Source organism: Nycticebus coucang, chromosome 2 (assembly GCF_027406575.1).
Source record: "Nycticebus coucang isolate mNycCou1 chromosome 2, mNycCou1.pri, whole genome shotgun sequence".
In the NCBI taxonomy this organism is placed as follows: domain Eukaryota; kingdom Metazoa; phylum Chordata; class Mammalia; order Primates; family Lorisidae; genus Nycticebus; species Nycticebus coucang.
This window is the reverse complement of record NC_069781.1, coordinates 45,888,679-45,907,049: the sequence shown is the minus strand read 5'-3', so window position 1 is coordinate 45,907,049 and position 18,371 is coordinate 45,888,679. Positions and strand designations below refer to the sequence as shown.

The window sequence follows — 18,371 nt, the reverse complement described above, 5'->3', positions numbered from 1 at the left end:
CCTGGAAGAACGCCTTGAAGATGATAAGCAGGAAAAAGCACAGGTTCCCCAGGTCCCCTGAATCACTGCCATTTAGAAAAGATAAATGCAGGGATTCTAGCCTTGTCCCTTCCTGTACATAAGATAATGTTGGGCGGCGCCTGTGGCTCAAGGAGTAGGGCGCCGGTCCCATATGCCAGAGGTGGCGGGTTCAAACCCAGCCCTGGCCAAAAAAAATCACAAAAAAAAGATAATGTCTGTCCAGGTTGATCACACCTCCACCATCTATAACTAGATGTTCCCTCACACCCAAACCTTGATGCACTTTTGCTAATGTAACTTCTGAGTACACATAGAGTCTTCACCTGTTCATCCACTGTGGGCTGCCACACTGCTTTGGGACAGAAACTCTCTACAAGACTCCCAGGTTGTAATCCTTAAGACTTCTGGGCGGTGACTGTGGCTCAAGGAGTAGGGCGCCGGTCCCATATGCCGGAGGTGGTGGGTTCAAACCTAGGCCGGCCAAAAGAAAAAAAAAAGAATAAAAAAAAAAAAAAGACTTCTGAATAAAACTGGTTCTTTAAAAGTCTGTTTTGTTCTTTAGTTGACACAACTTTGCATTATTTGCATTTACATGTTATACCCAATGCCTTATCTTTTTTTTTTTTTTGTGGTTTTTTGGCCAGGGCTGGGTTTGAACCTGCCACCTCCGGCATATGGGACCGGCGCCCTACTCCTTGAGCCACAGGCGCCGCCCCCAATGCCTTATCTTATTAAGAAGAAAAAATAAATACTTAATGACAACCAGTCCAGGTGTCTTTGCCTGGTCTCCTGTTTGTCCAGTAAATATCTTGCTGCTATGCCACACTGCAGCTCCTGAACTAATGATTATTCAACTCCCACTAGCATTTTAAAAACATACTAATGAAAGCAAATGACATTACCTGGGCTAAAAAGTTGTAGGTTTTCGGGGCCTTGGTGCATGCCACATCTTCTGGGGACAAGACATGATTGCAAGAGGGACTTTACCTACCAAATGCAATCAATGTAACCTGGCTTATTGTACCCTCAATGAATCCCCAACAATAAAAAAAAGAAAAAAGAAAACTCCAAAACAGTCCTAGAATCCTAAATAATGTTCTAGTAATTCATTATTATTTCCCAATTTTATGGAGAATGTTTCTAGTATTTCGTGGTTAATATGATGGTCCAACATAATACTATTATAAACATTATTTACATTATATTTTACTTTGGGTCTTAAAAAAAACCCTCCTTATAGTATATTAATCAAGGGAATTTGTTGAAGATTATTTTTTTAAAATAATGAATGTTAAATCACATCAATTCCCCTTCTTACATGTTGCCCTTATAAACCATATAGCATAGTTTCTAGGAGTTTGGGGCCAGACGGCCTTCACTGAGCTTCATTCAGCTCTACCACAAAACTCTATGTCTTGGTTTGCTTATATATTTTGCACCCAATTTCACAGGTAGATGTGGGAATTTACTAGGTTGTTACTTAAATACCTACCTAAAAGAGGTCCTGGCAAACAGTAAACAATCAGTAAAATGCTAGCTATTGTTACTTTACATTGATTTTTATTCCTTCACCTGTTGGTAATGAGCCATTCAGATAATATTTATTGAGCAATTAATATAAAACCAATATTCTCATGGTCACTGAATATAAAATAATACACAAAACCCAACGAAGATTCTCATCTCCTATATAACTATTGTCTAACTTGCATAACAAATTCTATTAATTTATGTTGGGCCATTTCTCCATTCCCAGAATGAATCTCACTTGATTATATGAGGGTGGTTTTTTTTTTGCTAATTTACTTAGGATTTTTGATTATATATGCAAAACTGACAATTTAAATTCCTTTTGTGTATATGTGTTATGTACTTCATATTTTTTGAAATGATTTGAGATTCATGTTTTCTTAAATCCCTGAGCAGCTAAAATGGAATAGCAATGACTAGATTTGGGTAAAATCTAGTATTAACACCATTTGCTTGAGATACCTCTGTCAGTTCTTTGACAATTCTTCTTGCTTCTTACATTATTATTCATATATTATCAATAATTATTCTATATGTTCTTGAATAATATTTTAAAATTTTAAGTTCCTTCAAAACGCTCTATTTTATTGTGGTTTTCAAGTCAGCACTTTAGAATTGTACATTCAAAATCACCTTCATATCCATGTTGGTATTCTTTTTTCACATATAATATTTTGAAATTTAGTCTTTCTTTGATGTGGTAAGTGATCTTGAGGTTGTCTATTTTATTAATGTTATCTAACATAGCTATGTTTTATCAATTTTTCTTTTTCTGTATTTGAATAAATTTCATGCTAAATTAAAAAAAAAGTTGTAGGTTTTGTGGCAAAAAGGTAGTTACAGAATCAGACTGGGAAAAGATAGATTTGTAGTGCTGTTCAGAATTAATTTCGCCAATATTATTACTACATGTCAGGCATAAGATCATGGTGTATTTCAAGTCACAGAGGTAAATTATAAGCCCTCTATAATTTATTTAATGTATTTAAATATATTTAATGTGTTAAATTAAATATATTTAATATTAATAAATAATATTAAAGGGGGTGTAGGGCGGCGCCTGTAGCTCAGTGAGTACGGTGCTGGCCCCATATACCAAGGGTGGTGGGTTTGAACCTGGCCCCAGCCAAACTGCAACAACAACAACAAAAATAGCCAGGTGTTGTGGCAGGCGCCTGTAGTCCCAGCTACTTAGGAGGCTGAGGCAAGAGAATCGCCTAAGCCCAAGAGCTGGAGGTTGCTGTGAGCTGTAACGCTACGGCACTCTACCGAAGGCGACAAAATGAAACTCTGTCTCTAAAAAAAAGGTGGGGGCTAAAAAAGGCCCATAGAAATAAAAATTCACTTTCTTGAAATAGTGCCCAGCATAGTAGCTCCACATGTCATCATCAGTTGAAATATGAAAGAGACACCCATATGTAACATATTTTCAAGGTTTTTGTTGGCTTTTAATTTTTTTGGTTTAGCTAACTGGTAATGATCTACACTGCAAAAGTAACTTCTAAATTTCAGGTCTTTTTCTAATTTTTATTCAGAACGTTAGCACATTTGCAATGTCAAATCCTCCTCCACATGAAAGAAAAAAAAAAAGAGAGATGCTAAAACTTTGACTTCTTGTAACAGATCCTACAACTAGTTCCATCCAGAAGATATAGAAAATATTCCCTGGAGTTTACTTGAATATGTGAAAAGGCACAGCTCAGAAGGAGTGGAAGGGTGAGGGCAGTGAAACCACATCCTAGGTATTACCTGGTCTATTTACATGTCACTCTATCTAACTTTCCCAGGAATTCAATTTCACTTCATGCTGAACTTAAAATTCAAGGATAATAATGTACCCCCCCAGTCTGAATTCTAAGTAAATATATTAACTAGATGAGTAATTATTTACCTTTAAAAACAAAGTCTCCAGAAAGGTATAAAGTTTATTAACATCTTTTAAAAAAAGATGGAAGAGAACACAACTACTGAATATGGGATAGTTCCTTATTTACAAGTTTACTCTGGGAGGCACATTTTAATCAACACTTCAAATAATCAAAGGAGTCCAATTTTTTCTAGAAATATCAGTGTTTCACTCTCCAGGGAGAAGATTAATGAAAACATTAAGTGATCGCCACAGTTAAAAGCAGATAAACTAAAAATATATAAAAAAGGGTTAACTGCTACTTAAACATGAATTTTCACAAAACGATTCTTGTGACTAATTCAGACAATTTGCTTAGAAAAGCTGGCCTAAAGAAAAATAAAGAAAAAAAAAAAAGGCATCACATGAATATGTCTTCATTTAAGTATATGCTTTCAAGCTAGTTTAAAAAGAAAAGTTGAATTAGGGTTTCCAGAGCTTTAGGAGTCCATCTTCACTGTACGTAGCAATCAGATTCTGATGAGGGTGATGTGCAATACCAATCACATCCTTCTCATGAACCTAGAACAGGTAAAGAACAGAGTTAGGTGTGTGGGTCTATACCAAATCACTCTGAAGAGACTTTCAGAGCTGAATGGGAGGGAAGAAGTCACATATTCCACATATGAACCAGGGTTTTCCAACTCATCTAACATTGTAACATAATAAGAAATAAATTTACTGTGTTAAGCCACTGAGATCTGGGGATTGTTACAGCAGCTAGCATCATGATTATTCCTTGTGCTGACTAATAACATGGAACTAAATGTTTTCCAAACATCTTAATCAATTTGATAGGATAATGTACAACATGCCTTCAAAACAACATGGAAAAAAGTACCAAACTATCACTCTACTACACTCATAGGAGGATCTGCTAATTTAGCTCCCATCCTTCTCTGCTTTATGTGTACCCATAATACACACCTAAAGCTAAGTGGTCACTGAAAGATGACTTCCTGACAGCTGGCCTAAGGAGCTAATTGTATACTTATGGGCCCTTAATTTTAATTAATAATAAAACACCTGTAATTACATTTTTTATTCTGAGCTTCACATTGACCGCAATCTGTAAAAGGTATATACTTCAGGAGGCAGAAAGACACAGCATTATTTCTATAGATGATCTTAGTTAGAGACACTCACTGTCAAAGTTCTCTCCAGCTTGCCAGTGACTGTGCTGAAACAGTAGAGCACAAAGTCTTCTCCCACACAGTAGATCCATTCACCACGAGGAGAGAGGGCACAGCAAACAAAGTCTCCACCTTCTCTTTTACCAGAGCTGAAGCTTCTGACAATCTAGATTACACCATACCCCAAGATAAAAACAAAACATCTGGATTAGCAACAGCTCAACCATATTCTGATATTTTTACATTATTACTTTGCACTTTTCATTTACTATAACTTATAATTAGATCTCTCATCCATTCATCATATCTTAAATCCTCTTGCTTAAAAAAAGTTTAATAAACAAGCTATTGAAAGTGGCAGACAGGGCGGCGCCTGTGGCTCAGTCGGTAGGGCGCCAGCCCCATATGCCGAGGGTGGCGGGTTCAAACCCAGCCCCGGCCAAACTGCAACCAAAAAATAGCTGGGCGTTGTGGCGGGCACCTGTGGTCCCAGCTGCTCGGGAGGCTGAGGCAGGAGAATCGCTTAAGCCCAGGAGTTGGAGGTTGCTGTGAGCTGTGTGAGGCCACGGCACTCTACAAAGGGCCATAAAGTGAGACTCTGTCTCTACAAAAAAAAAAAAAAAAGAAAGTGGCAGACAAAGGCTCGGTGCCTACAGCTCAAGCGGCTAAGGTGCCAGCCACATACACCTGAGCTGGTGGGTTCAAATCCAGCCCAGGCACGCTAAACAACGATGACGACTGTACCCAAAAAAATAGCTGGGCGCTGTGGCAGGCGTCTGTAATCCCAGCTACTTGGGAGGTGGAGGCAGGAGAATCACTTGAGCCCTGGAGTTGGAGGTTGCTGTGAGCTGTGACGCTACGGCACTCTACCGAAGGCAACAAAATGAGACTCTTATCTCTTAAAAAAAAAAAAAAAAAAAAGACAGACAATACACAAGGGCTGGAAAACCTATTTGAAGGAATACTTAAGGGAAATTTCCCAGATCTTACTAGAAATCTGGACATACAGGTACTAGAAGCACAATAAACTGGGAGATTCATCACCAACAGGCAATTACTACAATATACAGTCATCAAAAAGGCGAAAATTGGCATCACTAGCTGGCACTGTGGCAGATGCCTGTAGTCCCTGTTACACTTAGGAGGCTGAGGCAAGAGGATCACTTCAGCCCAGGAGTGTGAGGTTACTATGAGCTATGACACCATGGTACTCTACCCAGGTCAAAATTAACATGAAAGAGAAACTCCTACAAATGATATGGAAAAAGCATCAGGTAACTTACAAAGGAAAACCCACCAGACTAACTGCAGACTTCTCAACTGAGACTACAAGCCAGAAAGGATTGAAGCCCCATTTTCAGTCTTTTCAAACAGATTAATGGCCAACCTAGAATTCTGTATCCTGCAAAACCTTTTTTTTTTTTTTGAGACAGAGTCTTACTATGTCACCCCTCAGTAAAGTGCCATGGTGTCACAACTCACAGCAACCTAAAACTCTCAGGTTTAAGTGATTCTCTTGCCTTAGCCTCCCAAGTATCTGGGACTACAGGAGCTCGCCACAATGCCCAGCTATTTTTTTTTTTTTTTTTTGTAGAGACAGAGCTTCACTTTATCACCCTTAGTAGAGTGCCGTGGCGTCACAGCTCACAGCAACCTCCAATTCCTGGGCGTAGGGGATTCTCTTGCCTCAGCCTCCCAAATAGCTAGGACCAGAGGCACATGCCACAACACCCAGCTACTTTTTGGTTGCAGTTTGGCCAGGGCTGGGCTTGAACCCGCCACCTTCAGTATATGGGGCCAGTGCCTTACCGAATGAGCCAGACATGCCGCCCAATGCCCAGCTATTTTTGTTGTTATTGTTGCCATTGTTGTTTAGCAGGCCTGGGCTAGGTTCGAACCCGTGAGCCTCAGTGTATGTGGCCTGCGCACTATGGGTGCCACCCCTAAGTTTCTCATATGAGGGAAAAATAAAGCCTTTCTCAGACAAGCAAACAATGAGGGAATTTGTCAATGTCAGCCCTGCCCTGCAGGAAATATTCAGAACTGCATTATATACTGATCAACATAATTGTCGCCCTTGGTAGAGTGCCTTGGTAGATAGCTCACAGCAACCTCAAACTCTGGGGCTCAAGCAATTGTCTTGCCTCAGCCTCCTGAGTAGCTCGAATTACAGGCACCTGCCAAAACACCTGGCTATTCTTATTTTTTAGAGACAAGGTCTCACCTTGGCTCAGGCTGGTCTCGAACTTGTGAGTTCAGGCAATCCACCCACCTCAACTCCCAGAATGCTAAGATTACAGGCCTGAGCCACTATGCCCGACCTAAGCAAGATAACTTTTATTTTCCCTTTGGACAGAGTCTCATTATGTCACCCTCAGTAGAGGGCTGTAAAGTCACAGCTCACAGCAATCTCTAACTCTTGGGCTTAAGCGATTCTCTCGCCTCAGCCTCCTAAGTAGCTGAGACTACAGGTGCCCGCCACAACGCCCGGCTATTTTTTGGTTGCAGTTATCATTATTGTTTAGCTGGCCCCAGCTGGGTTCAAACCTGCCACCCTGGGTGCATGTGGCTGGCGCCATAACCACTGTGCTATAGGCACTGAGCCAGCAAGAAAACATTTTGTATTTATTTTTTACTTCTCTTATGCTTCAAGTTCCCAGGCCAGTAAGAACTGCTGACCAGGGGCAGCACCTGTGGCTCAGTGCGTAGGGTGCTGGCCCCATGCGAGGATGGCAGGTTCAAACCCGGTCCCAGCCAAACTGCAACAAAAAAATAGCCAGGTGTTGTGGTAGGCGCCTGTAGTCCTAGCTACTTGGGAGGCTGAGACAAGAGAATCACCTAAGCCCAAGAGTTGGAGGTTGCTGTGAGCTGTGATGACACAGCACTCTACTGAGGGCAACAAAGTTAGACCCTGTCTCTAAAAAAAAAAAAAAAAAATTGCTGACCAAAACTTTATAACTTTCTGTTGCACTGATGCATTCCCTTCTGAGTTTTTTTCCCAAGAATGGCAGAACCTCCCTGCAGCTAGGAGGTAAGTACAAAGTTTTACACCAGCTGCTGTCCATAAAAGACAAGATAAGCGATATGCCCAAGGATTCACTAAGCCTATGCAAAAGACTGAAAGAATGACCAGTATTAACCCCTAGCTCATTATAATACAAAATCCCCACCGTGGAAGGGATTTATCCATCAGTTTTTGTTCATGGGATGTATGTACTAGCACGATTTCTCACTGAGCTTGTGTTCCCTGTATTCTATCCCAAACATGTGATGATGTTAACTCCCTTATGCATTATTCATTTTCACCTCCAGAAAAAACCCTGATGGATTTGAGGCAGTCCATACCACCCCTTCTTGGCAGATGCACCTCTTGCAATAAATCCTTTCTTCCTTGACAATCCTCATCATCTCAGGGTTGGGTTTCTGAATGGCGAGCAATGTTGAAACCACCCCCCCTTGAAGATGCATTAACAAAATCACTTAAAAGCTAAAGGATTCAAGGTGAAGGGATGGAAAACAATATTCCATGCAAATGGAAACAGCAAAAATGCTGGTATAGTCATTCTCATATCAGATAATGGACTTTAAGCCAACAAAAGATAAAGATAGTCACTACATAATGGTGTAGGGAACAATTCAACAAGAAGACTTAACACTCCTAAATAGTTACGTTCCTAACACAGGTGTACCCAGATTCATAAAGCAGACATACTTGGTGATCTAAATAAAATGATAAATAGCAGCATCACAACAGCTGGAGACTTTAACACCCCACTGACAGTACAGGACAGATCTTCCAAGCAGAAAATAGCAAAGAAACGATGGACTCAAAACAGAACTCTAGAACAAACAGGTCTGACAGACATTTACAGAACTTTCTACCAGAAAAACACTGACTATACCTTCTTCTCACCAGCTCATGAAACATTCTCTAAGATTGATCACATCCCAGGCCACAAAACATGTCTCAACAAATATTAAAAAATAGACATTATACCATGTATCTTCTCAGACTATAGTGGAATAAAATAAGAAATCAATTCCAACAGAAATGCTCATCTCTATACAAAATCATAGAAACTAAAAAAACCAATTGCTGAAGGACAGTGGGGTCAAGGAGGAAATTATGATGGAAATCATAAGATTCTTTGAACTAAATGACAAAGGGGACAGAAGTTAGCAAAATCTGTGAGAGTCACCAAAAGCAGTCAGAAAAATCCATTTCTATAAATGCCTACATCCAAAAGATCACAAATCAACAATCTAATGAATTGTCTCAAGGAATTGGAAAAGGAAGAGCAAACCAATCCCAAACTCAGCAGAAGACAAGAAACAACTAAGCTCAGAGCAGAACTAAATGAAATTGATAACAAAAGAACTATACAGAACACTAATGAAACAAAATGTTGATTCTCTGAAAAGATGAACAAAATTAACAGAGTTCGGAGGGTGGGGCGGCTGAGGCCATGATCACGCCTCACAGGGAGAGGTTTCTTGGGCAGCACAGGACGCTGGGCTTGGGATGAAGGGAGCAGGGCAGATGCAAAGTCTTTTTTTTTTTTTTTTTTTTGTAGAGACAGAGTCTCACTGTACTGCCCTCAGGTAGAGTGCCGTGACATCACATGGCTCACAGCAACCTCTAACTCTTGGGCTTACGCGATTCTCTTGCCTCAGCCTCCCGAGTAGCTGGGACTACAGGTGCCCGCCACAATGCCCGGCTATTTTTTTTGTTGCAGTTTGGCTGGGGCTGGGTTTGAACCCGCCACCCTCGGCATATGGGGCCAGCGCCCTACTCACTGAGCCACAGGCACCGCCCCAGATGCAAAGTCTTGAGACCGCGGAGGCCAGGCACTCTGTCAGCACGCAGACCGGTAGCATGACCGGTCAAATACCAAGACTTTCTAAAGTCAATTTATTCACCCTGCTCAGTCTCTGGATGGAGCTCTTCCCAGCAGAAGCCCAAAGGCAAAAGTCTCAGAAAAATGAAGAAGGAAAGCATGGATCCTTAGGAGATAATGAAGAAGTAGCCAGACTATCTCCTGATAAAAAACAGTAGTGCCAAAGAAGATGAAGTATTTGGGAGTTTATCTAACAAAGGACGTGAAAGATCTCCATAAAGAGAACTATGAAACTCTAAGAAAAGAACAGCTGAAAATGTTAACAAATGGAAAAACATACCATGCTCATGGCTGGGAAGAATCAACATTGTTAAAATGTCCATATTACCCAAAGAAATATACAATTTTAATGCAATCCCTATTAAAGCTCCACTGTCATACTTTAAAGATCTTGAAAAAAATAATACTTTGTTTTATATAGAATCAGAAAAAGCCTCGAATAGCCAAGACATTACTCAGAAATAAAAACAAAGCAGGAGGAATCACGCTACTGGACCTCAGACTATACTATAAATTGATAGTGACCAAAACAGCATAGTATTGGCACAAAAACAGAGAGGTAGATGTATGGAACAGAATAGAGAACCAAGAGATGAATCCAGCAACTTACTGTTATTTAATCTTTGACAAGCCAATGAAAAACATTCAATGGGGAAAAGATTCCCTATTTAACAAATGGTGCTGGGTGAACTGGCTGGCAACCTGCAGAAGACTGAAACTGGACCTACACCTTTCACCATTAACTAAGATAGACTCTTACTGGATTAAAGATTTAAACTTAAGACATGAAACTATAAAAATACTAGAAGAGAGTGCCGGGAAAACTCTTGAAGAAATCGGTCTGGGTGAATATTTTATGAGGAGGATGCCCCGGGCAATTGGAGCACCTTCAAAAATATACTACTGGGACCTGATCAAACTAAAAAGCTTCTGCACAGCCAAGAACACAGTAAGTAAAGCAAATAGACAGCCCTCAGAATGGGAAAGATATTTGCAGGTTATGTCTCTGACAAAGGTTTAATAACCAGAATCCAGAGAGAACTCAAACGTATAAGCAAGAAAAGAACAAGTGATCCCATCGCAGGCTGGGCAAAGGACTTGAAGAGAAATTTCTCTGAAGAAGACAGGCACACGGCCTACAGACATGAAAAAATGCTCATCATCTTTAATCATCAGAGAAATGCAAATCAAAACTACTTTGAGATGTCATCTAACTCCAGTAAGATTAGCCCATATCACAAAATCCCAAGACCAGAGATGTTGGAGTGGATGTGGAGAAAAGGGAACACTTCTGCACTGCTGGTGGGAAGGCAAATTAATACATTCCTTTTGGAAAGATGTTTGGAGAACACTTCGAGATCTAAAAATAGACCTGCTATTCGATCCTGTAATTCCTCTACTAGGTATATACCCAGAAGACCAAAAATCACATTATAACAAAGATATTTGTACCAGAATATTTATTGCAACCGAATTCATAATTGCTAAGTCATGGAAAAAGCCCAAGTGCCCATCGATCTACAAATGGATTAATAAATTATGGTGCATGTACACCATGGAATATTATGCAGCCTTAAAGAAAAATGGAGACTTTACCTCTTTCATGTTTACATGGATGGAGCTGGAACATATTCTTCTTAGTAAAGTATCTCAAGAATGGAAGAAAAAGTATCCAGTGTACTCAGCCCTACTATGAAACTAATTTATGGCTTTCATATGAAAGCTATAACCCAGTTATAAGAAAATGGGGAAGGGGGAGAGGGAGTGGAGGGAGGGGGGAGGATGGGCAGAGGGAGGGTGATTGGTGGGATTACACGTGCGGTGCTTCTTACAAGGGTATATGTGAAACTTAGTAAATGTAGAATATAAATGTCTTAACACTAAGAAAATGCCAGGAAGGCTATGGTAACCAGTGTGATGAAAATGTGTCAAATGGTCTATAAAACCAGTGTATGGTGCCCCATGATTGCATTAATGTACACAGCTATGATTTAATAATAAAATAAAAAAATAAATAATCTGTGTACTTGTAGTAGGTAGGACCCAACTGTATTAGTGTAGACTGCCACTATTCTACACCCAGTTTTTAGATTTATTTATTTTAGTTTTTAATTTTATTTTAGTTAATATTTAAAAGTCATATAAACTCTCTGGGCTTTATTTATCCATGTGTTTAATCAGGATTTTTGAAATTTTTCTTTATTACCATCTAGAAGCTTAAAGCAAAATGGTAGCAGAAAAGCAACTGTAAGTCAAATTGGCCCCGTTTTTGCCCCTCTCTATGTTCAAAAGTGTTCATCTTTCACTAAAACAAATTAATGATAATTGCATGTTTAATTATCCAGTTAGTAGAGCTTAGATGTAGAAATTTCTGGTCTAGGGCGGCGCCTGTGGCTCAGTGAGCAGGGCGCCGGCCCCATATGCCGAGGGTGGCGGGTTTAAACCCAGCCCCGGCCAAACTGCAACAACAACAACAACAACAACAACAACAAAATAGCCGGGCGTTGTGGCGGGCGCCTGTAGTCCCAGCTACTCGGGAGGCTGAGGCAAGAGAATCGCTTAAGCCCAGGAGTTGGAGGTTGCTGTGAGCTGTGTGAGGCCACGGCACTCTACCGAGGGCCATAAAGTGAGACTCTGTCTCTACAAAAAAAAAAAAAAAAAGAAATTTCTGGTCTAAAGTCAGCACCAAATTTTCAGAAATTTTTTTGGATCTGATGAGAAATGTGCTTTCATATAAACTCATCAGATAAAGTACTAAACAAAACTTTCCTTTTATTAATAAATCAAGTATAATCTGTGATACGACCTTTAGATACTATAACTATCTTATAAGATATAACTTATCTTAAAAGATATCTTAAAAGATATAACTATATCTTTTTTTTTTATATCTTAATGTAGGTGAAGAGAACTGGTCTTGTGGTGGTGAAAAATATGAAAATTGTTGGTCTCCATTGTTCTAGTGAAGATTTACATGCTGAGCAAATTGCTGTTATTAAATATGGATCAAAGTTGAAAAAAAAAATTAACAGAGTTCTCGCTAGGTTAACAAGAAACAGGAAAGAAAGGATCCTAATAAGCCCAATCAGAAATGAAAAATGAAAAGTCACAAATGATATACAGAAATACAAAATAGCACCTCTGAATACTACAACAATCTCCACATACACAGACATGAAATCACGGAGGAAATGGATAAATTCTTGGAAACACACAACCTTTCTAGGCTCAATTAGGAAGAAACAGAATTCCCTACAGACTAGTATCAAATAACAAAATTCAAACAAAAATAAAAAAAACCTCCCCACAAAAAGAAGTCCTGGACCAGATGGTTTCACAGCCAAATTTTACCATTCCTACAAAGACCTGGTACCTATACTGCAGAAATTACTTCATTATGTCAAAAAGGAAGAAATACTTTCAACTCTTTCTATGAAGCCAGTATTACCCTTGATACCAAAGCCAGGAAAAGACACAACAACAAAAAAACTACAGACCAACATCCCTTACGAATTTCTATGCAAAAATTCTCAACAAAAATCCTAGCAAACCAAATTCAGCTGCACATCAATAAAACAATCCACTATAATCAAGTGGGGATTCATCCCCGAGCTGCAAGAATAGTTCAAAATATGCAAATCTATAAACATAATTCATCACATAATAGAAACAAAAACAAGCTGGACACAGTGGCTCATGCCTATAATCCTAGCACTTTGAGGGGCTGACATAGGTAGACTGCTTGAGCTCAGGAGTTCAAAACCAGCATGAGCAAGAGCGAGACCCCATCTCTACTAAAAATAGAAAAAACTACCTGGCACCTGTATTCCCAGCTACTTGGGAGGCTGAGGCAAGAGGATCACCTAAACCCAAGAGACTGAAGTTGCTGTGAGATATGATAATGCCACAGAACTCTACCCAGGGCAACAGAATAAGACTGTGTCTCAAAAAAAAGAAAGACAATTAGATCAACTTGAGGTAGTCAGTGTAGGGGGGTAGTCAACAATGGAAGCACTACTGTGTTTTCGTGCTATACATATCATAAAAGGCTAATAACAAGAATATACAAAGAACTCATGTAAATCAGCACGAAAACATAAAACAACCCAGTTAAAAAGTGGGCAAAATACATGAACAAAAGCTTTTCAAAAGAAGATGGACTAATAGTTAATAAACATATGAAAAAATGCTCAATGAATCTAATCTTCAGGGAAATGCAAATCAAAACCACCTCATTTCAGATAACACCTAAATCCAGTGACGATGGCTTTTATACAGAAGTGCCAAACAACAGATGCTGGTGTGGATGCAGAGAGAAAGGAAAAACTATACGCTGTTGGTGGGACTGCAAACTAGTATAACCTCTATGGAAAGTAATATGGAGGTACCTCAAAGAACTAAAAGTAGATCTATCATTTGATCTAGCAATCTCACTACTGGGTATTTACCCAAAAGAAAAAAGGTATTCTATAAAAAGGCACTTGTACCCAAATGTTCATAGCAGCAAAATTCACAATCACAAAGATGTGGAAGCAACCCACATTCCATCAATACATAAGTGGATTAATAAAATGTGGTATATGTATACCATAGAGTATTAATCAGACATTAAAAAAAAAAAAATGGTGACCTAATACCCTTAGTAACAACCCAAATGTAACAGGAGACCATCCTCCTAAGTGAAGTGTCACAGGAATGGAAAAACAAACACCACATGTGCTCACTTTTAAATTGGAACAAAATGGGGTTGTGTCTATGGCTCAAAGGAATAGGATGCCAGCCCCATATGCTGGAGGTGGTGGGTTCAAACACAGCCACGGCCAGCAAAAAAAAAAAAAAAAATTGGAACTAAATGAGCAACATGCATGTGCATATATGGTAGTAAAATTCAATAGAAATCAAGAGTGGGAGGAGCGAGGAGGGGATGGGTAAATTCACACTTAACAGGTACAATGCACAGTATCTTGGGGATGGACACGATCATAACCTTGCCTCAAACTATACATGGATTATATGGAAAAACTGTACCTTCTGCTCAATTTTGTTGTGTACATAAAACTGCTCTATAAAATAAAGTCCTCATTGCTGCTTCTTGGTTGATACTAAAAATTTAAAAATAAAAAAAAATGACAAAATTGGTTCAGCGCCTATGGCTCAAGCGACTATGGCGCCAGCCACATATACCTGAGCTGACAGGTTCGAATCCAGCCTGGGCCCACCAAACAACGACAGCAGCAACCAAAAAATAGCTGGGAATTGTGGAAGGTGCCTGTAGTCCCAGCTACTTGGGAGGCAGAGGCAGGAGAATCACTTAAACCCAGGAGTTGGCGGTTGCTGTGAGCTGTGATGCTATAGCACTCTATCCAGGGCAACAGCTTGAGGCTCTGTCTCAAAAAAAAAAGACAAAATTATAACAATGGAAAACTGATCAGTGGTTACCAGGGGTTAGGGCTGTGGGCTACATATGACAATAAAGAAGTTACATAAGAGTATTTCTTCGGGGCTGATGAAATAGTTCTGGATCCTGACTGTGGTGGTGGTTCCATGAATCTATACATGTAATGAACTACTGCATTCCTGCCTCAAAAAAAAAAAAAAAATGAATGCATGTAAAAACTGGTGAAATCCAAATAAAATGTGTAATTAAGTCAATAATTGTACCTACATCAATTTCCTAGGTTTTTTTTTTTTTTTCAGAGACAGTCTCACTTTATCGTCCTTGGTAGAGGGCAATGGCATCATAGCTCACAGCAACCTCCAACTCCTGGGCTTAGGCGATTCTCTTGCCTCAGCCTCCCGAGTAGCTGGGACTAAAGGTGCCTGCCACAACACCCAGCTGTTTTTTGTTGCAGTTTGGCTGGGGCTGGGTTCAAACTCGCCAACCCCAATACATGGGGCCGGTGTCCTACCTACTGAGCCACAGGCGCTGCCCAATTTCCTAGTTTTTTTTTTTTTTTTTTGGTAGAGCTCACTGTACCACCCTCGGTAGAGTGCCGTGGCGTCACACGGCTCACAGCAACCTCCAGCTCTTGGGCCTACATGATTCTCTTGCCTCAGCCTCCTGAGCAGCTGGGACTACAGGCACCCGCCACAACGCCCAGCTATTTTTTTGTTGCAGTTTGGCCGGAGCTGGGTTTGTACCCGCCACCCTCGGTATATGAGGCCGGCGCCCTACTCACTGAGCCACAGGCGCCGCCCCCAATTTCCTAGTTTTGATAATTATACTATGGTTACATAAAATATTATCATTAGAGGAAGCTGGGAGAAGAGAACACAGGAACTTTCTGTACAATTTTTGTAACTTCTAAGTGAATCTAAAATTATTTTTTCAAAATAAAGTCTTTAAAAAGTTAAGCAGAGGCTCAGCGCCCATAGCACAGTGGTTACAGCACCAGCCACATACACCAAGGCTGGTGGGTTTGAACCCAGCCCTGTCAACGAAAACAACCATGACAACTGCAACAAAAAATAGCCAGGCGTTGTGGCGGGCACCTGTAGTCTCAGCTACTTTGGAGGTTGAGGCAAGAGAATCGCGTAAGCCCAAGGGTTAGAGGTTGCTGTGAGCTGTGACACCATCGCACTCTACGGAGGGCAACATAGTGAGACTGTCTCAAAAAAAAGTCATAGAGAGACTATGACTTCATAGAGAACTATGAAGTGTGCTCAGCAGATGCACTAAGCAGCTAAAGCCTAACAGACACTGCAGACCAGCCCTCTCAGCCGTGGTTATGAACTACTACTTCATCAGTTACAGGAGGCAAAGGATATACAAAGACAGAATACTACATACTACCCACTGGGTCTTCTCTATGCTCAGCAAATTCTCTAAGTGCCCAGGCCAACATTTCAGTAGCACCCAGGACACATGTTAAAGGCCCCAAACCTCAACCTCATGTTTCAAAAGCTCCTAGTGATACCTCACAGTCCATTGAAGTGATTCCTTGGGAACTCTGCAGGTGTCCTGATTGAAAGCTAAAAGTTGCCTCAAGTTAGTAACCCACACCACATCATATCTCCCTAACTCAAAGACTACTATCTTAAAATCTTAAGTGAGGTTTTAAGGGAAAGCCTCATTTATCTAAGGATTAAAAAGAAACAGCATGGGCAGCGCCTGTGGCTCAGTGAGTAAGGCGCCGGCCGAATATGCTGAGGGTGGCGGGTTCAGACCCAGCCCCAGCCAAACTGCAACAAAAAATAGCCGGGTGTTGTGGCGGGTGCCTGTGGTCCCAGCTGCTCGGGAGGCTGAGGCAAGAGAATCGCGTAAGCCCAAGAGTTAGAGGTTGCTGTGAGCCGTGTGACGCCACAGCACTCTACTGGAGGGCGGTACAGTGAGACTCTGTCTCTACAAAAAACAAAAGAAAATAGCATAATATACAAACTTCCAAGGGAAAGGAGACTACATTTGAAATATCGAAGACGTTTTTATAGAGCTATAAACGAATGTCTGAAGAGCTTATATGGTTTACAGAGTGGTGAATCCATATTTGGTTACTGGGAAGCTCAAGACCAGGACATGCTAATTTGGGAGTGGCCCAGAGGTCCTGTGTAAAGGTACTACTTCCTAAGCACTCACCTGGCCTTGCATGTTCATGATGACAACTGTGTTTGATCTGTTACACACCACAAAGTGCTCTGGGTTTTTAGGAAGCAGGATCACACTGTTGACCGTAATGTCTGTTCCAGCGGTGCTGCCCAGGGATTTAAAGGTATTTGAACATTCTGTGGTCTTCATATTCCAGATCTATCAGACAAAAATTTGAGGCATAAATATTTTTAGGGTATAAGAATTTCTAGTTTTAATGTTTAAAAAATTAAAAAACAGGTTACTAAAAAAGAGTAAAATTGGCTAGCCGCTATGGTTTATCCCTGTAATCCTAGCACTCTTGAGAGGCCAAGGTAGGGGGGTTACTTGAGCTCATGAGTTCAAAATAAGCCTGAGCAAGAACATGATCCCATCTCTATTAAAAAAACAATAAAAAGGGCGGTGTCTGTGGCTCAAGGAGTAGGGTGCCGGTCCCATATGCCAGAGGTGGTGGGTTCAAACCCAGCCCCGGCCAAAAACCAAAAAAAAAAAAAAAAAAAATCTAGCTGGGTATAGTGGCACATGCCTGTGTCCCAGCTACTTAAAAGGCTAAGGCAAGAGGACCAAGCCAAGAGTTTGAGTGAGCTATGACATCATAGCACTCTACCCAGTGCAACTCTGTATCAAAAAAAAAAAAAAAAAGAGTAAAATTGGCCTGGCGCCTGTGGCTCAAGCGGCTAAGGCGCCAGCCACAAACACCTGAGCTGGCAGATTCGAATCCAGCCCAGGCCAGCCAAACAATGATGGTTGCAACCAAAAAAATAGCCAGGCGTTGTGGGAGGTGCCTGTGGTCCCAGCTACTTGGGAGGTGGAGGCAGGAGAATTGCTTGAGCCCAGGAGTTGGAGGTTGCTGTGAGCTGTGATGCCAGAGCACTCTACCCAGGGTCACGGCTTGAGGCACTCTGTCTCAAAAAAAAAAAAAAAAAAAGAGTAAAATTAACTCAGAAACAAAGCTTCCTAACTTGATTTTAAGTCCAATAAAAGACCCAGTATTGTTATATACAGTGGTCCCTCAGCATCCTTGGGGAGTTGGGTCCAGGACCACCCTCATATACCAAAATTTGAGGATGCTCAAGTCTCTGATATAGAATGGTATAGAGTATTGGCATATAACCTACACATATCCTCCCACATACTTTAAATCATCTCTAGATTACTTATAATACCCACTTATAACACAATGACCACATAGCACTTCATTTGTGTAGATTCCATGTAGTACTCAGTGCAGGGCAAATTCTAGTTTGCTTCTTGGAATTCTGTGGATTTTTTTTCCTGAATATTTTCTTTCTCTTCTTTTC

General features: G+C 40.5%; 1 protein-coding gene across 1 annotated transcript in view; it reads right to left on the bottom strand.

Moving 5' to 3' along the window:
* Positions 1-3,456: 3,456 nt before the first annotated feature.
* SMU1 (SMU1 DNA replication regulator and spliceosomal factor) overlaps positions 3,457-18,371 on the bottom strand; it is a 50,284-nt gene continuing 35,369 nt past the window's right edge. The window contains exons 11-13 of the mRNA XM_053570757.1: positions 17,062-17,229; positions 4,604-4,756; positions 3,457-3,979 (exon numbers count right to left, since the gene is read on the bottom strand). Of these exons, the coding sequence (XP_053426732.1) occupies positions 3,881-3,979; positions 4,604-4,756; positions 17,062-17,229 (420 nt within the window). The 3' untranslated portion in view covers positions 3,457-3,880. The remainder of the gene's footprint in view (positions 3,980-4,603; positions 4,757-17,061; positions 17,230-18,371) is intronic.